Genomic DNA, 24113 nt, shown 5'->3' on the forward strand with positions numbered 1-24113 from the left:
ATCTCTTGCTCTCTCTCTCCCTCCCTCTATCTCTTGCTCTCTCTCTCTCTCTCCCCCCTCTATCTCTTGCTCTCTCTCTCGCTCCCTCCCTCTCTCCCCCCTCTATCTCTTGCTCTCTCTCCCTCTCTCTCCCTCCCTCTATCTCTTGCTCTCTCTCTCTCCCCCTCTCTATCTCTCTCTCCCTCTCTCTCTCTCCCCTCTCTCTCCTCTCTCCACCTCTCTCTCTCCCTCTCTCCCCCTCTCTCTCTGTCTACCTCTCTCTCCTCTCCCTCTCTCCCTCCTCCCCTCCCTTCTCTCTCTCTCTCCTCTCTCTCTCCCCTCTCTCCTCCCTCTCTCTCTCTCTTCTCCTCCCTCTCCCCCACTCTCTCTCTCTCTCTCTCCCCCACTCTCTCTCTCTCCCCCCTCTCTCTCTTGCTCTCTCTCTCTCTCCCTCCCTCTCTCGCTCCCCCCTCTCTCTCTCCCTCCCTCTATCTCTTGCTCTCTCTCTCTCTCTCCCCCCTCTATCTCTTGCTCTCTCTCTCCTTCTCTATCTCTTGCTCTCTCTCTCCCCTCTATCTCTTGCTCTCTCTCTCTCTCTCGCTCCCTCCCTCTCTCCCCCCTCTATCTCTTGCTCTCTCTCTCCCTCCCTCTATCTCTTGCTCTCTCTCTCTCCCCCCTCTATCTCTTGCTCTCTCTCTCGCTCCCTCTCTCTCTCCCCCCTCTCTCTCTCTCGCTCCCTCCCTCTCTCCCCCCCCCCCTCTCTACGTGACGTTGGATACGGGGTCGCTGATCTTCAGGCACCTCCAGTAGACGGTCCTGGCCATGCTGAGCAGGGCGAGCAGGCCGAGCAGCGCCCACGAGGCGTAGATCCCGTTGGACTTCTGGGCGGGTTGCCACGTCCCGACCTGGAGACAAGGACACTCACTTTACTTTACCCGCTTTTTATTAGTTTTATTAAACATGTCATTCTTTGGGTTGAACTTGTCCCGTGGGATAAATGTTGAGACAAACAAAGGGTTTAAAGAACAGATTCTTATAAGAACAGATTGAATGAACATTGCTCATCATATTCAGGATTTAAGATATCCGGGGGGGAAAAATGAAAAAAAGTTGTTACAGCCGCATATTTTTAGAAGCAGATTATCTTCAAAACAAAAATGCTTTAACTTTAAGACACGTTATAATTTAATGCTTCGTGTTTTTAGTTGGTAAAGAAGTCCGGAGGAGCCGGTTGGAGGAGCACATGTGACACAAATTGCAGGTGTTTCCTAATTTTTTCTTTCTTGACATGTGTGTGTGTGTGTGTGTGTGTGTGTGTGTGTGTGTGTGTGTGTGTGTGTGTGTGTGTGTGTGTGTTCTGGGGGAAACCAGTTAAACAAGTTTCGCCCAAAACTAAACAAAAGCTTGAATTACAGAAAACCTTCTAAAAGATAAATAAACGACGCAGTTCAGAAGTTCCTCTGAATAATTTATAAAACTATCGGAATTAAAATATCTTTACACACACACATATACACACACACACACACACATACACACCATAAGTCCTGCAGTGGAGGCGACGAAGACAACAAACAGCAGGAAGCACAGTAGGCTCCTCCTTCTGGGGTAACGTCGACCAATAGAAGAGCTGAAAAAAAAAAAAATCGGGCGGGATAACGTTTTAATTGAATGGATTCGAGTGTTTTGGGAATCGTGTCGGGGGAGTTCGTTGAGGCTCTTACACTTTCCGGCAGTGAGGACATCGAGCCAAAGTCCGGTCGGAAAACTCGGTCCACTGGCGGAGAAACAGGAAGTGAGCCGTCAGAAGAATAAAGAAGTGAAATGTGCCCCGTCAGCTGTAATGCCATCAGCGTGTGTGTGTGTGTGTGTGTGTGTGTGTGTGTGTGTCCTACCAGGAATGTGTTGGAGCAGTGTCCACAGATGATCCGGATGCCAACGGGCTGATGCTGCGGTTCCGGACTCTCTCGGTCCACGTGGACCGGGCCCAGGTTGATGACGCGTTTACTGGCAGGGAAGAAAAACACGAGCGTTTAAAACGACGAGCCGGCGGTGCTTACACTTGAACGCCACGTAGATTCAGACCAAGAAACACAAGAAACACAAGAAACTCCCACTCCACCGGCTTAAGGAAGAAGACCGCCGTGTGATTGGCTGGCGTGTGATTGGCCGGCGTGTGATTGGCTGTTTCCAGGAGGGCAGCTGCGTATTGAGACACTTTTTTAAACCAGGTTCCATGAATTTTCCAGGACTTTAGACCAAATGTCCATGACCAAACTGAAATCTCAGTATAAACATGACATTAGAAAATGTTGCGTTTTGATTGCGTACGCCGGCTTATATTTTGAGCGTCTTTCTTTAAAAAACGTATTATTTCAAACTCGGCGTAAATGAACATGTGATAACACATTTCCAGGACTTTTCCAAAACTTTTATGATTACATTTTTCTCCCATGACTTTTCCAGGCCTGGAAATGACCATTTTAAAATTCCATGACTTTTCCAGGTTTTCCGTGACCGTACGAACTCTGAGGTTTGAAATCGTCAGAAAAATTAGGGATCAGAAAAGTTGCACATTAACGTACCTTTAAAAGCAAAGATGTAAAAAAATAAACCGGAAACGCAGCTAAAGTCTAACGTTGTTTTTTTGGCAGGTTTAAAAAAAAAAATTGCCACTTTGAAGAACGTCATTTTTAACCCAACGTGGGCGACATCTGTGCAGCTCAAATAATAAAACAGATTAAATAGCACCACTGGTAAAGAGTAAAAAAAAAAAAAGAGGCCAGCTAACGGGACCGCGCTTTGCCGAGCGGCCGCTTGGACCGCCGTCCACCTCCCCCCGCGGCGTTTCGGCGTCTCACCAGTCCGGCCTCGGGCAGGCGATCCTCTGCGACGTGACTTTGCAGATCAGGAGGCAGTTACACGGACAGCGGACGTACTTCTTCCCCACGGGGGCGTTCTTTATCGGCTACGGAGAGACGGAGGAGGGGCACGAAAAGAACAGAGGAATAAGCGAAACGAAAAAAACACAGACTTTTTTTTTTTCAAGCATCAAGGGGATAAATAGTTTTCAGCGGTTCAGTTTTTTGAGCGGATCGGCAGAAATCCATGGAGAGACTTCCTGAGACAGGAAACCGGAGCCAGTCGGGTGTTTCACGTTCCCCGACTGCGCTCGCTCTGAACCTTGTGAAATGTGCGAGAACACGGCGAAGAGCTCACACCATTAAAATCTGTTATTTGTAAGTGATTTTATTCCGTGCGTCAGATTCTAACATTAAATGCAAAACATTTTGCATTGTTTCTACGGAAGAATAAACTTTAAAAAACACGTATAGCAGATGTATAAAAAGATACAACACATAGAATGTCTACGCCGCGAGATGCGGAAAGAAAAGAGTTTCAATGGATGAAAAAATACTTTTAAAGAAACAAAGTCAGGACACTTCAGTGTTAGTTTAAATAGTGAACCTAGACCTGTTTTTATGCTAAGCTAACTAGCCGTAGCTGTAAAGTCTCCGTACAGACGAGAGGCGATCAACCGTCTGTTTTTTATCAATCTCAAACGAATATTTGCTTCTTCTTTTTTTTCCCTCACAAAATCCCAACAACTTTTAATAAAAATTTTAAAAAGAGTCATTACCTTCGCATTGAAAATGCAGAAGGTTATGTTTTGATCGCCGTGTATTTATTTATTTATTTGTATGCGTGTTACTCGCATAACTCAAAAAGTATTAAACCGAATCGCATGGAATTTGGTGGGATGATTGGTTATTATCCGGGGACCATTTGATTAGATTTTGGGATCGATCGGGTCAAAGTCAAGAAAAGGTCAACATCTTCTTTTTACCATAGCACTTGTCAATTTCTATCCAATTGGCATGCAACTAATGCCAAAATGTTCATAATTCAATGCCCAATCTTGTGATATGCGAAGGTATGCGCTCTACCGAGTGCCCGTTCTAGTTTATTGTATTTTTTAACTTTAAACCGGATCTTGTTTTAGTTCAAAGTTCAGGTTCCTCACCGTGGCCTCGTTGCAGATGCCGCACTTCACCACGTGCTGGTGCGTCTTGCCCTCCACCGATATGGCGCACTGGCAGACCCGGCAGCTGATGGTCGGAGCGCTGCTGCTGCTGTCCGGGCTGACCTGCGGCGAGTAAGGGGGCGGAGCCTCGCCGGGGGCCACCGAGCTGGGGAACGGCGCCAAACCTGGACGGAGAGAGAGAGAAGTTTGACTTATCCGTTACTTTGGTGTACGACCGACTAACCGCACGAATGAGAGACCACGCGGCTGTGGACGAGCGGATGTACGTTACTTTAAACTGAAATTAGGGAGCGTCTGGGTCTACAAGGTCAACGCGGTCACGGTCGTCCTTAGACGAAGCCCCGCCCTCCCGTCACAACGTAGCTACTTACAGCGAGTCACACGTCGGTCAGCAAATACCGCGTATCAATTATATCGTTATCGCGACATTATCAGTGCGTGGAACGCCCAAAAGACAAACTGTGTCAAGTGTAACTCGAGGAAGGGTGCAAAATAGAGAGATTTAAATTCAGTTGGTAGGAAACGACACAAGAATAAATTAGGGATTAAGAGCAGAGACGTATAGTCTGGATATAACATATATATTTTGATTAATTGAATTATCTTTACGTCTGTAAAATGTCCAAATTGTCTCATTTCATGAAGACCGCAATGTTTTTTCTTCTTCTTTTGTTTGATAGATGTTAATTAGCTAACTAATGAATTAATCAACTGAGACAACACTAATAATAATTATAATAAATGCTAATGTAAGTCACATTTCTAACTGTTTTGCTGAGACAAACAGAAAGTCTGGCTGAACTTTGACCTTTTGTCCACAATGCAAACAGCAAATCAAAAACGCCACGACTCAAACGAAACATCTGAGTTCAGTTTCACGTGAATTACTATATTAATTAAGTATTTTTTATCTTCTACACTAATTATTCGTACTTTTGGTTGAGGACCTATATATACTCACTTTGCTACATCTAAGAGGTAGATATTGTACTTGTTACTCCTCTACAGAGGTAGATATTGTACTTTTTAATCCACTACATCTCAAGAGGTTAAATTATACTTTCTACTCCTCTTCATTTGTCTGCCAGCTTTCATTACTCTTTAGATTCTACTTTTTCAAACCCTTCCTGCCTCCAAATGTGGAGATTTTTTTGTATATCTCTTTTCTGAGCAGTAGTATTTAAAATTAACACAATCTTGAATATCTCCAGCAGTAAAATGCAGCAGATATCCATTACAACCTCATACAAAACATAAAAACAATGCGATTACGAGTGTATTTAGCTCATAATACCAACATACTTTAATTTAATTCAGTTTGAAGTTGTGTTTATTGTACTTTTACTTCAGTCAATACTTATTCCACCTCTGGTTACAATATGTATGTCTATGTTTCTTCACTGTGGCAGCATACAAACGTTGCAAGACTTGATTACAAATATATAAAATATGAGATACGTATATTTTCGCGAGCTAGCTTAATCTGCCCGTTTGTTTATGTAACTTCTGTATTTCTAGCTAACGTAGCTCGCGCGCGAGCGACCGTTTCTTTACGTTGACAAGCTATTCTCCCATTTAAATACGCGATAAAACACACAAAAACGCGCTACGATGAACCCGACCTCCCCTGAAACGGCCCCGGCTGGACGGAACCGGCTGAACGGAACCGGCTGACGTACTCTGCGCCGTGTATCCGTGCGAGCTGCCGTTGGTGCCGTCGTGCTGCTCGGACAGCAGCGGCGACCGCTCCCCGTCCTCCATCGCTTGTCACGCGACCTCGTAGAAGAGTCTTCGCCGCGAAGAAGAAGGTCCAGAGAGGGGTTGTTTTGTTTTTTAATGATGGCGTCCGTGAGAAAAAGCCCCGTCAGTGGGTTCGGGTATTAGCTCGACATCCACATGACGCGGCGAGAAACACGGAGGGCGGAAGCGAAGTAACACAAAACATCTCGTCACGTGACAGGGGAGTCTGCGTCACGGCTGCGATGGACAAGCGCGCTCGACCAATGAGCGAGCTCGGTTTGGGATGGGCGGGTTCACGCGCTGCGTCGAGCCGTCAGACAGCCGCGGGCCGCGTTCCAATACTCAAACACATCGTCATTACCTTCGCATGGAAAATGCGGAAGGTTATGTTTTGATCGCCGTGTATTTATTTATTTATTTATTTGTATGCGTGTTACTCGCATAATTCAAAAAGTATTAAACCGAATCGCATGAAATTTGGTGGGTTGATTGGTTATTATCCGGGGACCATTTGATTAGATTTTGGGATCGATCGGGTCAAAGGTCAAGGCCACGGTCATGAAAAGGTCAACATCTTCTTTTTACCATAGCACGATCAATTTTTATCCAATTGGCATGCAACTAATGCCAAAATGCAGTGGCGGGCCGTGGGCCTGGGGCCTGGGCCTTCAGTGAGGTCCTACACAGTCCCACCCGAATTAATCCACCTTATACTATCATTATGATGCCATGGCTCTAGACCAGGGCTGCTCAATACGTCGATCGCGGCGTAGTATTGGTAGATCGCATGACATTAAAAAAAATTGGCCCGCCCCCGTCATTTTCTCTATAGCACGTCTTTGTTCATTTATTAAACTAAACAGCCGTCTGATGTTGATCGTATCTACACAACAGCATGTCATTTCTCTCGGCTCTCCGTCTCGCGCGCTGCAGAATGCGTGCATTTTATTTTGTGCCAAACATACATAGGCCTACACATTTAATAAAAAATAGAATGCATTGTATGCCTACTCACCGAAGACTGATTATTTGAACACAAAATCCATCCTTCTTTCTTTCCTCATTGTGGGTTGAAAAAACAGCTTTGTACCCTCCGAATTAATTCCTTTATCAAATTCAGTTTCCTAGTTCTGAGGTTTTGCATCTACCTGCCCATAGACCCCGCCTCTCAATATTGGTAATCCAATCAAAAGACGTGCACGCCCTCCGCCTGCTAGCTGCTCCTGTGCCGGTTCCGGGGCCAGCTAGAAGGCCTACAGGAGCCAACTCTAAAGCTGATTGGTTGACACAACATCGTCATTCCCATTCACTTGAAGCTACCAGCGCCCGCAATGTTGATTCTGAAGGCCTAAGGGCAGATGTTAGCCCCCTGGCAACACACGATGGCTGAATATGATTGGATAAAAGATCTAAAATAAAGACCAGCCCTCCAAATCTCAACCTGGCGCTGGCAGCAGCGCAACCAAGAGGAACGCTATGAAATTAAGAGAATAACTCTTACTCTGGGAAATAATTGAATAGATATTTGTGGGAAAATATATTTAGAACAAAATATATATTCTGATGATGTTTAGGCCAGCAGAGAAGGCCTTGCTGGCCCTGACGGCCCGCCACTGCCAAAATGTTCATAATTCAATGCCCAATCTTGTGATATGCGAAGGTATGCGCTCTACCGAGTGCCCGTTCTAGTTCACTGTGTTGTTGTTTTAAATACCTTCGAGGTATTTTAAGGCCTCCATTGTCCTTATGTCTCTTGATTTACTGCAATACGTTTAAATGGCTGTATTTCAAATTCTGGACATTAATATAGCAACAAGCAATTTGCTAAATTATGATGTTGTGCAAAGCTGGATGGATCACTCAAAAAAATTATTCATCCAATTCAAAAATAGAGGAGAATTTATACAAGAAAATACAGAGACACCCTCAGGAACCATGAAGGAGCATGTAAATAACCCAGAGTGGATTGTCTCTGTCCATGGTGCTGATCTCAGTCCAGACATTCAGACTCTGTTCATGTCTATGTGAAAATGTTTCAGGTTATGCTTCAGCAACGTGACAACATTAAGATGATCCAAGAGGGATTTAATATTCAGCTGGAGAAGAAATGTCATTAACGCACAAAAAACCAGCTCATCCTTCGGTTTATTACACACATTAAAATGTATATAAGCAGGTTTAATGCACACAAAAAAAGACATGCAACAATTCAGAGTTCCAATCAGATGGATATTTGGTCAAATGACTAGATATTACTAAATCACTAAATGTAATAAAATAAATTCCTCTGAGCGCCAGGATGCAGAGACACAGATACATGTTTTGATGCTAAGTTTAAAATTAGTTTTTTGGGCAGAAGAAAGTTATACATTTAAAGATGTTATCACTGCAAATCGTTCAACACTTTTAGAGGATGACATAAAAATATTGCATGTTTGCATCTAAAGGTAACATCAACTAAAACAACCCAATCCATATGATAAACAACTCATATAAACTATAATTAGAACTTACTCAGAACACCAGGATGTTTAAGAATAAACTGTAGTTGTATAATATTAAAATAAGAAGTATCTGCAGGGATCAAAACAAGCTCAGTCGAATACCGAGGGACACACTATGTCAGTTATATTCTCCGCTTCTTCGGGTATAATCAGCTTCTCTGGAACATTCCTCCATCTCAGGTGCACATCTTTAGATGCTCCTTGTTCTTTCAGCTTCATCGCCACCTACACGGAGACGTAAAAAAGGTGCATTCAATGTGCGTCGTTGAACATCGGGCGTTTTTTTTTTACGATGTCATTCAAGCTGTCACCGTATTCAAGATGGACTCCAACACGGCGGGGTCCGTTATGTCCAACGAGGAGTCGGCGGTCAGCTTCAGTACCACCAAGCGCTCCCTCACCGCGTCTGGACAGAATTTAAGAAGGAAACGTGTTTTTAAATTCCTCATTTAATTTATCTTTTACTGTTGTGACATTAAAATTAATAAATGTTGTTTTTAGGTAGAAAATCCACATCAACGAAGTTACCATATTTGATTTCTTTGCCCGTTTGTGGTCAAATAAAAGAAGTGACTATATTTGGTTTCTTGCCCGTTTGTGATACAAATTAAATAAGTTAACATACATGGTTCCTCGCCCAATAAAAGGTTACACTTAATGAAAAGAATTGATTTGGGAGAGTTTGTATATTCTTTCTCAAAAAGTTAAATGAAGAAGATTGATACCACTCTCGCGAACGCCTTTGAAAACCGCCGGGTTAGCGGTTTCCCACCGTTTCCCATGCTAAGCTAAGCGAACCGAAATCGTCTTTTGTGTTTTGAAATATCTAATATTTCACGCATTACCGTGATACTGGGCCGGGTCAGCGGTTTCCCTCCCGTTTCCCACGCTAAGCTAAGCTAAGCTAACCGGCTTCCGCTTGCGATATTCAACACGCGAACCGAAATCGTCTCGTGTGTCGTGTGATTCATCTTCTCATCTCACTCTGACACTAGGGGGCGACTGTGGGTCCGTGGTACAAGAGGCGATAATGCACTCTGACGTGTGACAATACACTCAAAGAAATGACTCATTGGATGAACTCAATTAAATTGTTGGCAGGTTTTCCATCCAATAATTATATGCAACTCCAACTCAAATTTAGCACATCAGTGCAATACAATGTAATTAAGTTAGTCCAACTCATTTGTATCAATTACATCTAAAATAAAATAACGATATTCATTAAATTAAATTAATTTGTGTTTGTCCAACTCAAAATATAAACTAACTAACTTAAAAAAATACGCAAACTCCACACAGAAGGAACACCCCGACTGGGAATTGAACCCACAGCCCTCTGGCTGTGAGGCGACAGTGCTAGCCACTACACCACCGTACAGCCCTGAAAGTGTCTTCACCACATGTAAACAACTGATTTTCAGCTGGCGCATGCACAAAGGGTAGTCCTCAATGAAACACATTTATTTTGAGTTAATATGCACACCATCTAACCTAAATGAATCTAATAAATGAAAATATTCATACATTTTGTTACACCCATTAAATATAAATATCTATTTTTGTAATTGATTTATTTAAATTTATCAAACAATATTTAAATGTGTCACCTCTAAGAAGGGTTTGAATCGTTTTTTGAGTGTATAGAAAATAATGGAGCTCCTCCACATTTAATATTCGTACATACACGGGACATTAGAGTTCGTGATAGCGCGACACTTGTCTTGCGACGTGTTTGTTTACCTTCGTAGCAGATGAAGGGCTGCGGCACGGCACAGTTGCTCTCGATCATTCCGAGGGGGTCGCTGCTGACATCGAGCACGGCGCAGTCTGCGATTCCGTTGGGCGCGGGGTCCTGCTGGCTCCAGGGCGTGTACGTGGGTTCGCTGCCATCGGACCACGCCCAGGCGGTCCCCGTCAGCCCGATCCAGATCGGGTAATTCGTCGCCATCCTCTTCAGCTCCTCGTTGTCCGCCAGGTCCCTGACCTTGGCCAGGTCCGTGGAGAGAGTCCTGCAGTGCGTCTGAGCGCTGTCCCAGCTCATGAGGCTGCTGCCCAGGCGGAACCTTTGAGAGGGGGCCATTTGCAGTTCTGCAAATGGTAACAACCAAAACGTTTCGGTGAGTCGTTGGGGCTTTTGAAACTTTAGAGGATGGTCATGAGCTCATTTAGGGATGCACAATATATCAGCTTCATTTTGTCTCGTCATACATGAAATGTATTAGTTGAATTACACTCTGATGTACACGACCGTTCAAAAGTTTGGGCTCACTTAGAAATGTCCTTATTTTTCAAAGCTCTGTTTTTATCAATGAAGATCACATTAAATTAATCTTAAATACTCTCTACATTGTTAATGTGGTAAATGACTATTCTCTGGTGTTAATGAAGTCTCTACAGAGGTGTGTAGAGGCCCATCTCCAGTGTTCTAATGGTACGTTGTGTTATCGCCTTGGAAGACTAGCGGAGGGGTAGAAAACCCTGGAGAAAACTTTTTATGTGAGCGCAGCTGAAAACAGTTATGCTGGTGAGAGAAGCTATAAAACTGGCCTTCCTTTGAGGCACGAGAAGAACAACATTAATATTTACAATAAAAATCATTATTTATAACCTCGTCAATGTCTTGACTAGATTTTATATTCATTCTGCAATTTATTTGATTTTAAAAAAGTGAGTTTTCATGGAAAACACCAAATTGTCTGGATGACCCCCGAACTTTTGAACAGTTGTATAATTAAATTAAACAACATGGGACCTGATAGACATTCTGATAATGAGGCATGTACTTTCTGATGCTATTCAAAATATATTTGAAAAAAGAGAGAGAAAAAGACCATAAATTCGATAAATAATGCTGTATATCCATCTTTTGCATTGTCTTTGACCAGTTCGACTGTCATTTAAAGAGAAATAAAGACATGAAAAAATACAAAAACACTTGAATATACACATACACAAGTCCTATATTGAATAAAAATACTGATATGTGCCGCTTTTAACATAAATAACAAGACCGCATGCATGGGCGCCATCTTGAAAACTCAACCATATGCCGATGATGTGAACGCGTTTGTCTGTTTACCGTCGTAGCACGAGAAGTTCATCCTGAGGCTGCAGTCGGTCGCCGACCATTCTCCGGTCCCGTCGATGCTCCCGCAGAAATGCGGATGGTCCAAGGGTTCCCCGCTGGCCCACTTCCAGAAGGTCTTCTCTCCCGCTCGGTGGTTGTCGGCGTCCGACTGCGACCAACCCCATCGTCTGTACAACCCCAGGAAGACGTACGGGACCCCGGCCGTAACCAGAGCGCTCAGCTTCTCCAAGTCCGCCCCGTCGTGGACGCTGGCCAAGTCGGTGTGCTTCGCCAGACAGTACCGCCGGGCCTCTATCCAATTTTGGGGGGTTGAGATGAAGCTGTACTGGCGGTATTGGGCGGAGGACGTGAAGCGGCACAGACCTGCGGACCCAAAGAAACACGGGGGTCAGATCACTCTCAATAATTGCAAATGCTAACGCTAAGATTCACAAACGCTAACGCTAAGATTCACAAACGCTAACGCTAAGATTCCCAAACGCTAACACTAAGATTCAAAAATGCTAATGCTAAGATTCACAAATGCTAACACTAAGATTCACAAATGTGAATGCTAAGATTCACAAATGCTAACACTAAGATTCACAAATGCGAATGCTAAGATTCACAAACACTAACGCTAAGATTCACAAATGCTAACGCAAAGATTCACAAATGCTAACGCGAAGATTCACAAATGCTAATGCTAAGATTCACAAATGTGAATGCTAAGATTCACAAACACTAACGCTAAGATTCACAAATGCTAACGCGAAGATTCACAAATGCTAACACTAAGATTCACAAATGCTAACGCTAAGATTCACAAATGCTAACACTAAGATTCACAAATGCTAAAGCGAAGATTCACAAACACTAACGCTAAGATTCACAAATGCTAATGCGAAGATTCACAAACACGAACGCTAAGATTCACAAACGCTAACACTAAGATTCACAAATGCTAACACTAAGATACACGAACGCTAAGATTCACAAACGCTAACGCTAAGATTCACAAATGCTAACACTAAGATTCACAAATGCTAACACTAAGATTCACAAATGCTAAAGCGAAGATTCACAAACGATAACGCTAAGATTCACAAATGCTAAAGCGAAGATTCACAAATGCACACAGAACAATTCACAAATATATTCGATTTACAAATGCATGCAGAAGGATTTTCAAATAAATGAGACGATTCAAAAATACATTCAGACATAAATAAATCACGATTTGTTTGTTTGCGGATCGAATTTATTTGTGAATTGTTCTGTGCGCATTTTTGAATCTTTGCTTTTGCATTTGTGAGTCTCTCTGAGTGCCTTTAAACTGATCTGACCCCCATGAAGAAACACCAAATGTAAAAGTGCTGCATTCAAAGTTCCTACTTAAGTAAAAGTACATAAGTTTTGTTCAATAACTGTATTTAAAGTTTATAAAGTCGCATTTTATTGTTGTACGTCGAGGTGGAGATCGTTTTAATTACTCTTTATGTTTAATACAATGAGAAATGTTGGGCTCCAAACCTTTCACCAGACACATCTGAGGGGTTTAAGATTATTTATGGTGATGTGAGGAAGAAGTTCTTCCTCTTCGGACTTCTCTTTAATCTCTTAACGTCGGATCATTTTAGCTTTTGAGCCTCGAACAGTTGAAATGAAACATGTGAGAAAGATTCACTTTTCACAACCGGATGTTTACCTGATATTTGAAAAGCTTATCGAATACATTTGAAAAGTAGCTAATGTGTTAAATAAATGTCCCGCCAGGACAACAGTGTTTGAGTAGCAGATGCAGGATGCAAAGCGAAGGCTTCGGGTTATTTGCATAGTCGTGTGAAATGCATTGTTGGTAAGAATTAAAACAACCTCATTATTAATGTCCATCACTCGCTCACCTGAGAGGATCACGATGCCAAACAGTCTCCTCTCCATGGTCTTCACTTTCTACAACAAAGATAAACAATGTACGGACAAAAAAAAGATTATTGACAAATATAATTTTTTTTAAAGACATAAATAACCTTTATACAAATAGTATATTAGACAGATTTATCTTCAAGACAAATTAAGGGGAACAAAATGTTAAATCAAGCCACCATGAATGTCGTCATATTATTGAGATGATAATAAAACTCACCTGTGATGGAGAGAGCAGAGGACTTCTCACAGGAGAACCCAGCTGGTGTTCTCCGGTTCCCCGCGTCTCGATTCTTTCTTTTAAAGCAACAAAGCATGTATATTCAAAACAGGAGGCGTGCCTCTTTTTTTCCCCTCATCTGCTAAAACCCACCTTTAGAAACTGTCAGTTTGATTCAGAGTTTTATATATAAGAGACCAGCTGTTCAACTAAATGCATCAGTAGACTTCAGTTAATGCTGCACTCATACAAATGAGCATTGTGACAAAAGATGAGACATAAAACTCAAAAAACACAAAATAAATCATGAAACAGCTGATCTACGAGTTGTAGTTCTGTGCAGAAATGTGCAAACATATTTATTAAAGGATGTGCAAAAGTTCACAGTATGAAGTATAAAAAGAATATTGTATTTCTTTGTTCTGACGATGGTTTTATCAGATAAGAAAACTGTCGTGGCCATTTGTCGTCCGAAATCAAACAAAAACATAAATCAAACCGCCACTGATGCTCCGTGGGTTTTGGTGTTGACGCATGCAAAAGAAAATACTGTGCATTTCCGCCTGTTAGTATTCTGAGAATTTATTTAAACCAACAAAAAAAAGAACAAACAAAATGTTGACATTTCCTGTCCATGCTGTGGTAAAAAACCATCGGCCACCCAGGTGCATGCTGGTTTTGTGCCTACCCACCTCTACATATAACCACAGGTGTCCAGTGTTACCCAATCAGTGAACCTACAACTAAATATATTAAACTAAATTACAACTATCCTAAGAAACAACTAACATATCAAAACATAACCTAAACTAGAATGGGCACTCGGTAGAGCGCATATCTTCGCATATCACAAGATTGGACATTGAATTATGAACATTTTGGCATTAGTTGCATGCCAATTGGATAAAAATTGACCGTGCTATGGTAAAAAGAAGATTTTGACCTTTTCATGACCTTGACCTTTGACCAAATTGATCCAAAATCGAAGCAAATGGTCCCCGGTTAATAATCAATCATCCCACCGAATTTCATGCGATTCGGTTTAATTCTTTTTGTGTTATGCGAATAACACGCATACAAATAAATATATAAATAAATAAATACACGGCGATCAAAACATAACCTTCCGCATTTTCAATGCGAAGGTAATAAGCAATAAACAATCAATATTACTTTACAATAAAACCTCAATACAAAAGTCAAATTAAATAGCTCCAACAAAAACACTCTGTGACTCAGCACCAGGTATTAAAGGCAGTGGGGCATCGACCAGGTCTGCATGCTACAGATGTTCTTCAGGAGGCGGTGGAGGCCAAAACAGAGCTAAAAGGGAGATTGGATATTGGACTTGACCAGAAACACTCCTCATGAATGATGATGCTGCAGTGTGTAAATAAGCTTTATTCACAGCTTTATCAAAATGTGTCATTGCCAACTTGTATTGCTGCTCCCAAATAGTAAACAAGAACATCCTGTGAATGCAGCTTTAAGGAAACGTGAGCCGCACAGCAGCCTGGCTTCAGTCCCAGGGATTCAAATCCTGCCCCTCGGGGCTGTGGCCTGGACGTCTCCACTGACATCAGAGAAGAACCCATCCCGTCTTTATCATGGGAGAGAGGGTTGAGAGATGGTCAAACTACACGGGACTTTCCCTGAGAAGGCCAGTGAGAGACTTTTAATAGAGTGGATTAGTGCACTAAAGTGTCCTTCCTTATGCACTAAAGTGTCCTTCCTTATGCACTGAAGTGTCCTTTCTTATGCACTAAAGTGTCCTTCCTTATGCACTGAAGTGTCCCTCCTTATGCACTAAAGTGTCCTTCCTTATGCACTGAAGTGTCCCTCCTTATGCACTAAAGTGTCCTTCCTTATGCACTGAAGTGTCCTTTCTTATGCACTAAAGTATCCTTCCTTATGCACTGAAGTGTCCCTCCTTATGCACTAAAGTGTCCTTCCTTATGCACTGAAGTGTCCCTCCTTATGCACTAAAGTGTCCTTCCTTATGCACTGAAGTGTCCTTTCTTATGCACTAAAGTGTCCTTCCTTATGCACTGAAGTGTCCCTCCTTATGCACTAAAGTGTCCTTCCTTATGCACTGAAGTGTCCTTTCTTATGCACTGAAGTGTCCTTCCTTATGCACTGAAGTGTCCCTCCTTATGCACTAAAGTGTCCTTCCTTATGCACTAAAGTGTCCTTCCTTATGCACTAAAGTGTCCTTCCTTATGCACTGAAGTGTCCTTCCTTATGCACTAAAGTGTCCTTCCTTATGCACTGAAGTGTCCTTCCTTATGCACTCAAGTGTCCTTCCTTATGCACTCAAGTGTCCTTCCTTATGCACTCAAGTGTCCCTCCCTGCATGGTTTGTCGTGTGTCCTCTAAGAATGCAAAGCACATGGAAACGTGGACCGTCTGTTCGGACCGATGCAAAGGTTTTGCAAAGCAGCGAAGGTTCAGACGGGTTTCTTTATTTCAGAAACAAATCACCATGGAAACACGAAGTGAAACATGTTAACATTATTCTCACAAAATTGGTTATCACTAACATTTAAGCTGTATTGTCAATGTAATGTCACTGTATTGTTACTGTAATGTCACTGTATTTGTATTTTCAATGTATTTTCAATGTATCTTCAATGTATTTGTATTTTCAATTTTCAATGTATTTTCAATGTATTTTCAATGTATTTTCATTGTAATGACTAACTATCAAATACCGAGTCGGTTCTGCAAGTCAAGATCTTTCCGGAGCTCCTGAGCGCCACCGGAGGCTCGTCCTCGAGTCAAAGACGGTTAACGTCTGTGACAACCAACGGCGCCATATTTTTCCCCTCATCCAAAACGCCCGGGCTGAAGAAGGGGAAGATCCTCCCGGAGAACCGGCAGCGGGCGAAGGTGTAGATGTGAGACCCGCGCTCGGCGTCGAAGAACGACACGGCGCCCTCCTCGTAATCCACGAACACGCCGACCGCCCGCGGCTTCACCTCCAGGGGGAGGAGCACCGAGGGCGAGTCCAACGCGCGGTACTCCTCGCCGGCCCTGAGCCGCACCGTCCAGAAGCCGTTCTCCGGGTTGCAGGTGATCATCCCCTTCCGGTTGACCGACTCCTTGACCACGCCCAGGTCCCAGAAGGTCTTCGACCCAACGGCAACCTCGAACGACAAAAAAAGGAAAGAAGGTTGAAAAAATCTCGGAGCGAATCGATTCCTTCAATCAATCAATCAATCAATCCGCCGACCTGGAAGTAGAACCTCCCGGACAGGAAGCCGCGCTCGGCCAGAACGCAGATGACGGGGTCGAAGCGTTGGGGGTTGTCGGGCACGACGTGAAGCAGCTCGCCGCGGGCCGCCTGCTTCCCGTCCGCCGAGAGGACGATGTTCGGATGGGCGGTGTCCGCGTCCAAAACCACGTCAACTAGGGCGATGGAAGCGTAGTTAAGATGGGGGGGCGGGGCTTAATTCCGATGTATCGTGACATGAGACCAGATATCGTCTCAGACCTTCGATGTCGTGCGGTCCGTTTCCTGGTTCTAAAGGTGGCTTTACAGGAAAGTGTTGTTCTATTATTTAACTTTAAGAATCTCATTCTGTCAGTATTTTATAAAAGTCTCTGCAATATCGTAGAAAAATATCGATATTGATCGACTTCGCCGCTCTAATACGGATTCATCCGCCCTCCTACAACACGAGAACTGATTTTATTCAGAAATAAATAGGGATTTGAATTAAAAAATATTAAATCTTGTTCTCCCAATATGCAATAAAAATTGTATTTCACGAATATAACGTATTTATTTCACTGATATCTTAATTTCCGGGACTCATTAGCAGCCAAAAGGACGCCGAATATTTGCTATTTCACATCAATAAATATATATGATGATCTTGTTAATTAATTAAGTATTTTGCTTTTAGCCTAATTATTTCCTTGTGGGAAGCAAAAACTAAATATTTAAAATCCGACCATAATATCCTCACATTATTATTCTTATTTTTTATTTTTTAGTATTATTCTTATTATTCTTATTATTATAAAGCAATCCAACATGCCACAATGCATTTGCCCTGACACTGTGAGCTCTTACCTGCATATTTCTGCATTCTCTTCATCTCTGAAGATAAAAAAATTAATTTTTCAGTTTTAAAAACATGAAACTTAACAATGACTTCAAAGTTGTCACAAGTTTAACTGAAATATTTCACGGTTATTTTCGCGGTGCTCGACCTTCCTCCTTCAGGCCGTGCAGCTCGTTGGTCAGGGTGGCGTCCAGTTTGGACAGCGCCGCCCTCACCGTCCCCACGCAGAGGTCAGGGGTCACGCCGATCTCCGTCCACTCTCTGGTGGGAGGGGGTGACATGAGAGAGGGAGACTTCTGCCAGGGGCGGGGGAGGGGAGGGGAGGGGGGGAGACATTTAAACATTACTGTATGGATGTGAGCATAGTTTTTAAAAAGCCAAACAGGATAAACCTTCGGCTAATTTATCTCTAAATCTGACACATATCATTCTATATTTGGCGGGACTTTTCCCCCTAAAACCTCTGTGTCCTCCACAGTTTACGGGTTGCTCCTCACCTGTAAGACGTTGAGATGGTCCTCGGTGTCTCCCAGGTCCTCCAGCTCGGAGCATCTCCTCTGCAGTTCGGAGATTTCCCGCCGCAGCTCGTCGCCGAGCTCCTCCGCCCGCCTCTCGGCGTCGCTCTGCTTCGCCTTGACCTCGGCGTTGACCTCCGCCTGTCTCTCCTCCACTGAGCGGATCAGAGACGCGAAGAGTCGGTCGCTCTTCTTCATCTCCGTCTCTGCACTCGTCTGGACGGGGATACAAAAAAAAAGAAAATACAAAAGTGATATTTCAATGTTGACCAAAGTGGCCAGCAGCGGCCATCCTCTCAGACAGCGTGGCTACAAATCATATTATGTATTTTCGTGCTTTAACACACATATTTTCATAAGTATGGTCTTTCCTTGCTGGCCAATGGATATCCATCCCAGCTCTTATTTCTTATTAAAAAGGCTTATTTTGTCCAAATTTCCCACGAACAGTTTACGTGTAAGAGGGATTATTGACTTGATTTATTGGGGTTGAAATAGTTCGTAAAAATATGTGGACATCACTAGAATTATAATATATATAAATATATATATATTTATAAAAAAATTAATATATATATACATATATATTTATTATATATATATATTATTTTCTTTATATATATATATATATATAAATATATATATTATATATATATTTATATATATTTTTATATATAAATATATATATAATAATATGTATTATATCTATAATATATATATATGTATAATATAACTACAAATATATATATATACATATTTATATATATATTATATATATATTATTTTATGTATAAATATATTTATATATATATTATTTATATAAATATATACTTATATAATATATATAGAATAATATATATATATATATATATATATAATATATATATTATAATATGTTTATATTTATATGTAGTTCCTTTATCGTTCTCTGCATCTGTGCTCAGCTGTCGTTATTTGTGAAATTCCTACATTTCCCAGAATGCCTTTCACATTTCCTCCAGAAAAGCTTTCCCTTCAGGGATTAATGTGTTACATACATTTAAATCTAGTTTGAGTATTAGATTAAAGACAAATCAGGCAATACTGCGTCCACGTTACAAAGTGATGCACCTTTCAGGTGACTTTCACAATCACATTTCCATCACATGACTCACGTTGCTGAGCTTCAGACAGTTTTGCATCTCCTCCACTTTCTCCAGGCGTTCCTGGATCATCTGCTGGAAATCCTCCCGGGTTTTCTTCATCTGGACCTAAACAGGCAGATGAACGGACACCTTCAAGTCAATTTAGAGTTTCCCTGCAATTAAATACTAATATAATATAATAATCTGCAGGGTCACCGAACTATGTTATACTCTATACTGTTGCCATTGTAGCTTGTACTATATCATATTATATTCTGATAATCTACAGTCTTATTTATATCGCTATATTTATACAGACAACAATAAGGACTTATTCACATTAAATATTAGTTTGTTTAACTCTATTTAAATTTAAACTGAATCTTCATTTTTATTGAATTTTTTTACATTTTCATTTCCTTTATTATTATTATTATTTTAAATCCTTAAATGTAATATTGACTGTTTTTAAATTCTTTTTATTTTATCGTATTGTATATTTGTATAAAACATTTTTTTTTAGCTACTGGGGGTAAATAAAGTTAAATATAATCTAACCTAATCCAACCCTACTGTCCCTTTACCTCCTCACGCTGAATACTATTTAATTCCTCTAATACTCCTCTTTTTGTTCTTTTAGTTCTCTCTCTTATTTCTATCGTTGTGCTGCTGCAGTAGCTGACCTTCCCCTCTAGGGGTCACTAAAGGCTCATTTACTCATCTCATTATTAACCCAACGTATCCTCACACGACAGCTCTCACAAAAAAAAGTAACTTTTAATGTTCACACCTGTTATTCTCACACCTCCTATATTAACCTTTATGGCGTCGAGTGCCCCCCCCCCCCCGCCGGGGCCTTTTCCACCTTCCTCTCCCGGCTCTCGTCCTCCACGCCGACCGCCCGGTGACCTCTGTGCCGCGTCTCGGTGCAGAAGCGGCACACGGGCTCCTGCTCGTCGCGGCAGAACATCTCCAGCAGCCGGTCGTGCTCCCTGCACAGCCGGGCCTGCAGGTCGGCGGCCGGCTCGATCAGCCGGTGGACCATCAGGGTGGCGACCCGCCGGTGGGGCTCCAGGTGGGCCTCGCAGTACGACGTCAGGCACACCAGGCAGGACTTCAGGGCCCCGACCCAAGGGGAGGCGGCGGCGGCGGCGCACACGTCGCACGCCGCCTCGCCCGGTTCGGCCGACCGCGCCGGCGGTGCCGACGCCATCCGCCTAAACGCGTCCGCCAGCTCCTTGAAGGCGGCGTTGACGCTCATTTCCGGACGGGGGTCGAACGGCTTGTCGCAGGCGGGGCAGCGGCAGGCCTCGGCGCCGCCGGCCCACGCCGTCTCGAGGCAGGCCCGGCAGAAGTTGTGACCGCAGGGCGTGGTGACCGGGTCGGTGAACACCTGGCGGCACACGGTGCACTGGAACTGCTTCTCTGGGAGCATGGAGCACCCGGGGGAGGCCATGGTCTGCGGGGAGGAAGAGAAACAGGGAAACAGGAAGTTAGGTGTTTGAGAGAGGAAGTGAACAACTTCCATCAGGAAACATAGAATATAAAAGATTTATTTAACCCTCCTGTTACCTTCAAATTTACTAACATCTTTTACCCTTTTTGACCCCAGCAATTAAAACCTCCAGAAAATTATTAGAATTAATATTGTTTCCCAAGTGTGAGGTACTTTATGTTTGTTTGTTGACGACCTAAATAGACCTTTAAATAAATGAAAAAGTTGATATTTACCTTCGCATTGAAAATGCGGAAGGTTATGTTTTGATCGCCGTGTATTTATTTATTACCTTCGCATTGAAAATGCCGGAAGGTTATGTTTTGATCGCCGTGTATTTATTTATTTATTTATTTATTTATTTGTATGCGTGTTATTCGCAAAACTCAATAAGTATTGAACCGAATCGCATGAAATTTGGTGGGATGATTGTTTATTATCCGGGGACCAGTTGATTAGATTTTGGGATCGATCGGGTCAAAGGTCAAAGGTCAAAGGTCATGAACAGGTCAAAATCTTTCGCAGAACTCAAAAAGTATTGAACCGAATCGCATGAAATTTGGTGGGATGATTGTTTATTATCCGGGGACCAGTTGATTAGATTTTGGGATCGATCGGGTCAAAGGTCAAAGGTCATGAACAGGTCAAAATCTTTCGCAGAACTGAAAAAGTATTGAACCGAATCGCATGAAATTTGGTGGGATGATTGTTTATTATCCGGGGACCAATTGACTAGATTTTGGGATCGATCGGGTCAAAGGTCAAGGTCAAAGGTCATGAACAGGTCAAAATGTTCTTGAATCGCATGAAATTTGGTGGGATGATTGGTTATTATCCGGGGACCATTTGATTAGATTTTGGGATCAATCGGGTCAAAGGTCAAGGTCAAGGTCATGGAAAGGTCAAACTCTTTTTTTTACCATAGCACAATATATTTTTGTCCAATTGGCATGCAACTAATGCCAAAATGTTCATAATTCAATGCTCAATCTTGTGATATGCGAAGGTATGTGCTCTACCGAGTGCCCGTTCTAGTTTATTTATTTATTTGTATGCGTGTTAATCGCATAACATAAAAAGTATTAAACCAAATCGCATGAAATTTGGTGGGATGATTGGTTATTATCCGGGGACCATTTGATTCGATTTTGGGATCAATCGGGTCAAAGGTCAAGGTCATGAAAAGGTCAAAATCTTCTTTTTACCATAGCACGGTCAATTTTTATCCAATTGGCATGCAACTAATGCCAAAATGTTAATAATTCAATGCCAAATCTTGTGATATGCGAAGGTCTGCGCTCTACCAAGTGCCCATTCTAGTTCTTATATGTTTTACACAGTGAAAAACATCCTGGGGTCAAATTTAACGTACAGGACATTGAGTTGTGTTCAGGACATTGAAAACATATCATGTGGATTTTATGTCTTCACAATTGTCCCCAATAAATTAGAAAAAGTCATTTAATAGTTAGCCAAAAAAACTATGTTAATCATTTTTTAGAGACGTCAAACATTGAATGGGGTCAAATTGACACCAAAGGTCATAGAAGGGTGAACATATACAAAGAAGCATTCACATAACGAGCACGTCTTAAACTCATACACCCTGTACTGTTTGATCGGCTTACTGTATGATTCATCAGTGTGTGTGTGTGTGTGTGTGTGTGTGTGTGTGTGTGTGTGTTTATCTAAGAAAACAAACACACTCGCCTCCTTTCCCCACGGATGAAAAAGCCACACACTTACACCGGTGCACCGGCAAACCCTGTTAGCAATGAAGACAGTTACATGAGCGTTAGCGATGACGTCATTATTATCGATCGCTCCGGAAGTGAATCGGAAGAAAACGCTCCGAGGGAAGGAAACGAAAAGTGAACTTAAATGGTCAAATTTGAGCTGCTGGCACACGAGGAGCGAACGAGGACACGCTGCCTTGCTCAAGGGCGACAAGCAGGAGCGACCGCTGAGTCAGACACTCGAGAGCGGGAAGAGAAAGTTGTCGGCGCTCTCAGCCGGTTGGCTCGGGACGCATTCGAGGAACAGAGTGTCCTCTGACACTCCTTGACAAGCATTTTATCTGTTTAGTTTTATTAAATAAAGAAAACAGTCATGATAAAGCACACTCCGTCCCTTCAGTCAACAAACAGAGGGTGGAGGAAAGGCTTACGGCCTGCCACATATCAAATCCATCAAATCTATTTCAGCCAAGAAAACACAGACAATAGATTCTCTTTCCTTCTGGCTCAGAAACTGCCCGAGCGAGTCGCTTCCGACACGAGGAAGCAAAACAAAACTTTTTAAAAGACTTTCAAAAAGAGTTCTCACGCGTCTAAACTTTTCATTCGTTTTGCTTTTTCCCCGGCCGTCATTGAATATTTCTCACGCGTACTTCGGTGCGTCGAAGCCGTCCGGTCTCGCGTCGTGGTCCTCGACGGCGAGCGAGATATGAAAGCCGACGCTCCCTCGGCCCCCCGGACCCTCCCTCTCCTGAGCCTCGGCGTCCTGTTCACGGCTTCTCTGTAATTTCCATCACACCCCGCTATTAGCTACCATCATGCTCACGTATGCAGCAGGTGGCATTCATGTGTGTGTGTGTGCTTATGGGATCACGGGACTAGAGGGTAGCAGCTGAGTGTGTTTGCCTCGCGGGGCGCGGTGCTTTAAGTCCAATGGTTCACATCAACACACATAAAACCCTCCGCCTGCACTCTGGAATGCCGCGACTTCTGCGCCGCGCCGGTTTACGACGACCGTCACGCGCTTTCAGTTCCGAGCGTTGTCGCCGCCTCGGCTCCGCCCATTTTTTGACAAAAGGCCCGCGAGGAAGGGCACGCCGCGCGGTAGGGAGCAAAGGTCACGCAAAGGGTCGGCAACAGCACCAACAAAATATGCATATGTTTATACTATATATATATATATATATATATATATATATAATGTCATGGCATGAGTTGGCACACGGCAACAACAACAAAAGTTTCAGGTTCGAATTGAAAAAAACGGATGATTATTTCTTTGGAATGATGCAGAGGAAAGGTTTAAAACTTTTCCCAAATCAGAAGACAACATGTGAACATTCTCTCTGCAAAGTTTGACCTTGAAAAAGTGAAGCCGATCAAAGTTAGAGAGGTTTGAGTTCAGAGGCGTCAGGACTCCAAAACGGCCATTTTGGATTAGAATTGTCTCATGTGCCAAACCATATATTTCATATGTTACTCGCGGTGTTCAAGATATCCAAATACATTTTTGTAATGAATGTTTAGAGATTCATGAACTATATTTTCACATTCAAAAACAAGTAGGCGTGGCTCGAGCTCAGCAGCTTCACTCTCAGCAGATGTCGTTTTTCAGAAAACGACATCTCTTTGGAAACGTTAGCTAGTAGAATTGAGCGCGACCAACCGAGACAAGATTGACAGCTCTGA

General features: G+C 42.7%; 3 protein-coding genes across 3 annotated transcripts; all 3 read right to left on the reverse strand.

The window, feature by feature from the left end:
* Nucleotides 1-737: 737 nt before the first annotated feature.
* LOC130211903 (type I phosphatidylinositol 4,5-bisphosphate 4-phosphatase-A-like) lies at nt 738-5927 on the reverse strand. The gene is made up of 7 exons (XM_056442938.1): nt 5704-5927; nt 4004-4188; nt 2841-2947; nt 1875-1986; nt 1704-1756; nt 1519-1609; nt 738-884 (listed from the first exon to the last, which is right to left on the reverse strand). Exons 1-7 carry the CDS (start codon nt 5783-5785, stop codon nt 741-743), a joined length of 774 nt encoding a protein of 257 aa, XP_056298913.1. The 5' UTR covers nt 5786-5927; the 3' UTR covers nt 738-740.
* A 1994-nt stretch (nt 5928-7921) lies between these two features.
* LOC130212127 (C-type lectin 1-like) lies at nt 7922-10351 on the reverse strand. Its single transcript, XM_056443269.1, has 3 exons — nt 10012-10351; nt 8580-8674; nt 7922-8493 (listed from the first exon to the last, which is right to left on the reverse strand). The coding sequence occupies exons 1-3, from the start codon at nt 10349-10351 to the stop codon at nt 8359-8361; spliced, it is 570 nt and encodes a 189-aa protein (XP_056299244.1). The 3' UTR covers nt 7922-8358.
* Nucleotides 10352-15925: 5574 nt separating this feature from the next.
* On the reverse strand, nt 15926-23298 carry LOC130211902 (E3 ubiquitin-protein ligase TRIM11-like). Its single transcript, XM_056442937.1, has 8 exons — nt 23078-23298; nt 20059-20652; nt 19224-19319; nt 18052-18285; nt 17703-17850; nt 17563-17589; nt 16717-16892; nt 15926-16630 (listed from the first exon to the last, which is right to left on the reverse strand). Exons 2-8 carry the CDS (start codon nt 20647-20649, stop codon nt 16262-16264), a joined length of 1641 nt encoding a protein of 546 aa, XP_056298912.1. The 5' UTR covers nt 20650-20652; nt 23078-23298; the 3' UTR covers nt 15926-16261.
* Between the last annotated feature and the right edge of the window lie 815 nt (nt 23299-24113).

Source organism: Pseudoliparis swirei, chromosome 21 (genome assembly GCF_029220125.1).
Source record: "Pseudoliparis swirei isolate HS2019 ecotype Mariana Trench chromosome 21, NWPU_hadal_v1, whole genome shotgun sequence".
In the NCBI taxonomy this organism is placed as follows: Eukaryota; Metazoa; Chordata; class Actinopteri; order Perciformes; family Liparidae; genus Pseudoliparis; species Pseudoliparis swirei.

Bases quoted from the DNA above. Each gene is read 5' to 3' on its own strand.
- LOC130211903 (XM_056442938.1), bottom strand. From the start codon at position 5,785: ATGGAGGACGGGGAGCGGTCGCCGCTGCTGTCCGAGCAGCACGACGGC. The intron at 2,948-4,003 runs GTGAGGAACCTG...GTCTCTCCGTAG, and splicing joins GCATCTGCAACGAGGCCACG to CCGATAAAGAACGCCCCCGT. The intron at 1,987-2,840 runs GTGAGACGCCGA...CTTCCCTGCCAG, and splicing joins GCCTGCCCGAGGCCGGACTG to TAAACGCGTCATCAACCTGG.
- LOC130212127 (XM_056443269.1), bottom strand. From the start codon at position 10,351: ATGGCCCCCTCTCAAAGGTTCCGCCTGGGCAGCAGCCTCATGAGCTGG. The intron at 8,675-10,011 runs GTAAACAAACAC...AATTCTGTCCAG, and splicing joins GCCCTTCATCTGCTACGAAG to ACGCGGTGAGGGAGCGCTTG. The intron at 8,494-8,579 runs GTGACAGCTTGA...GTCTCCGTGTAG, and splicing joins TGGAGTCCATCTTGAATACG to GTGGCGATGAAGCTGAAAGA.
- LOC130211902 (XM_056442937.1), bottom strand. From the start codon at position 20,649: ATGGCCTCCCCCGGGTGCTCCATGCTCCCAGAGAAGCAGTTCCAGTGC. The intron at 17,851-18,051 runs GTGAGGAGCAAC...CGCCCCTGGCAG, and splicing joins ACCATCTCAACGTCTTACAG to AAGTCTCCCTCTCTCATGTC. The intron at 16,893-17,562 runs GTAAGAGCTCAC...CCATCGCCCTAG, and splicing joins GAGAATGCAGAAATATGCAG to TTGACGTGGTTTTGGACGCG.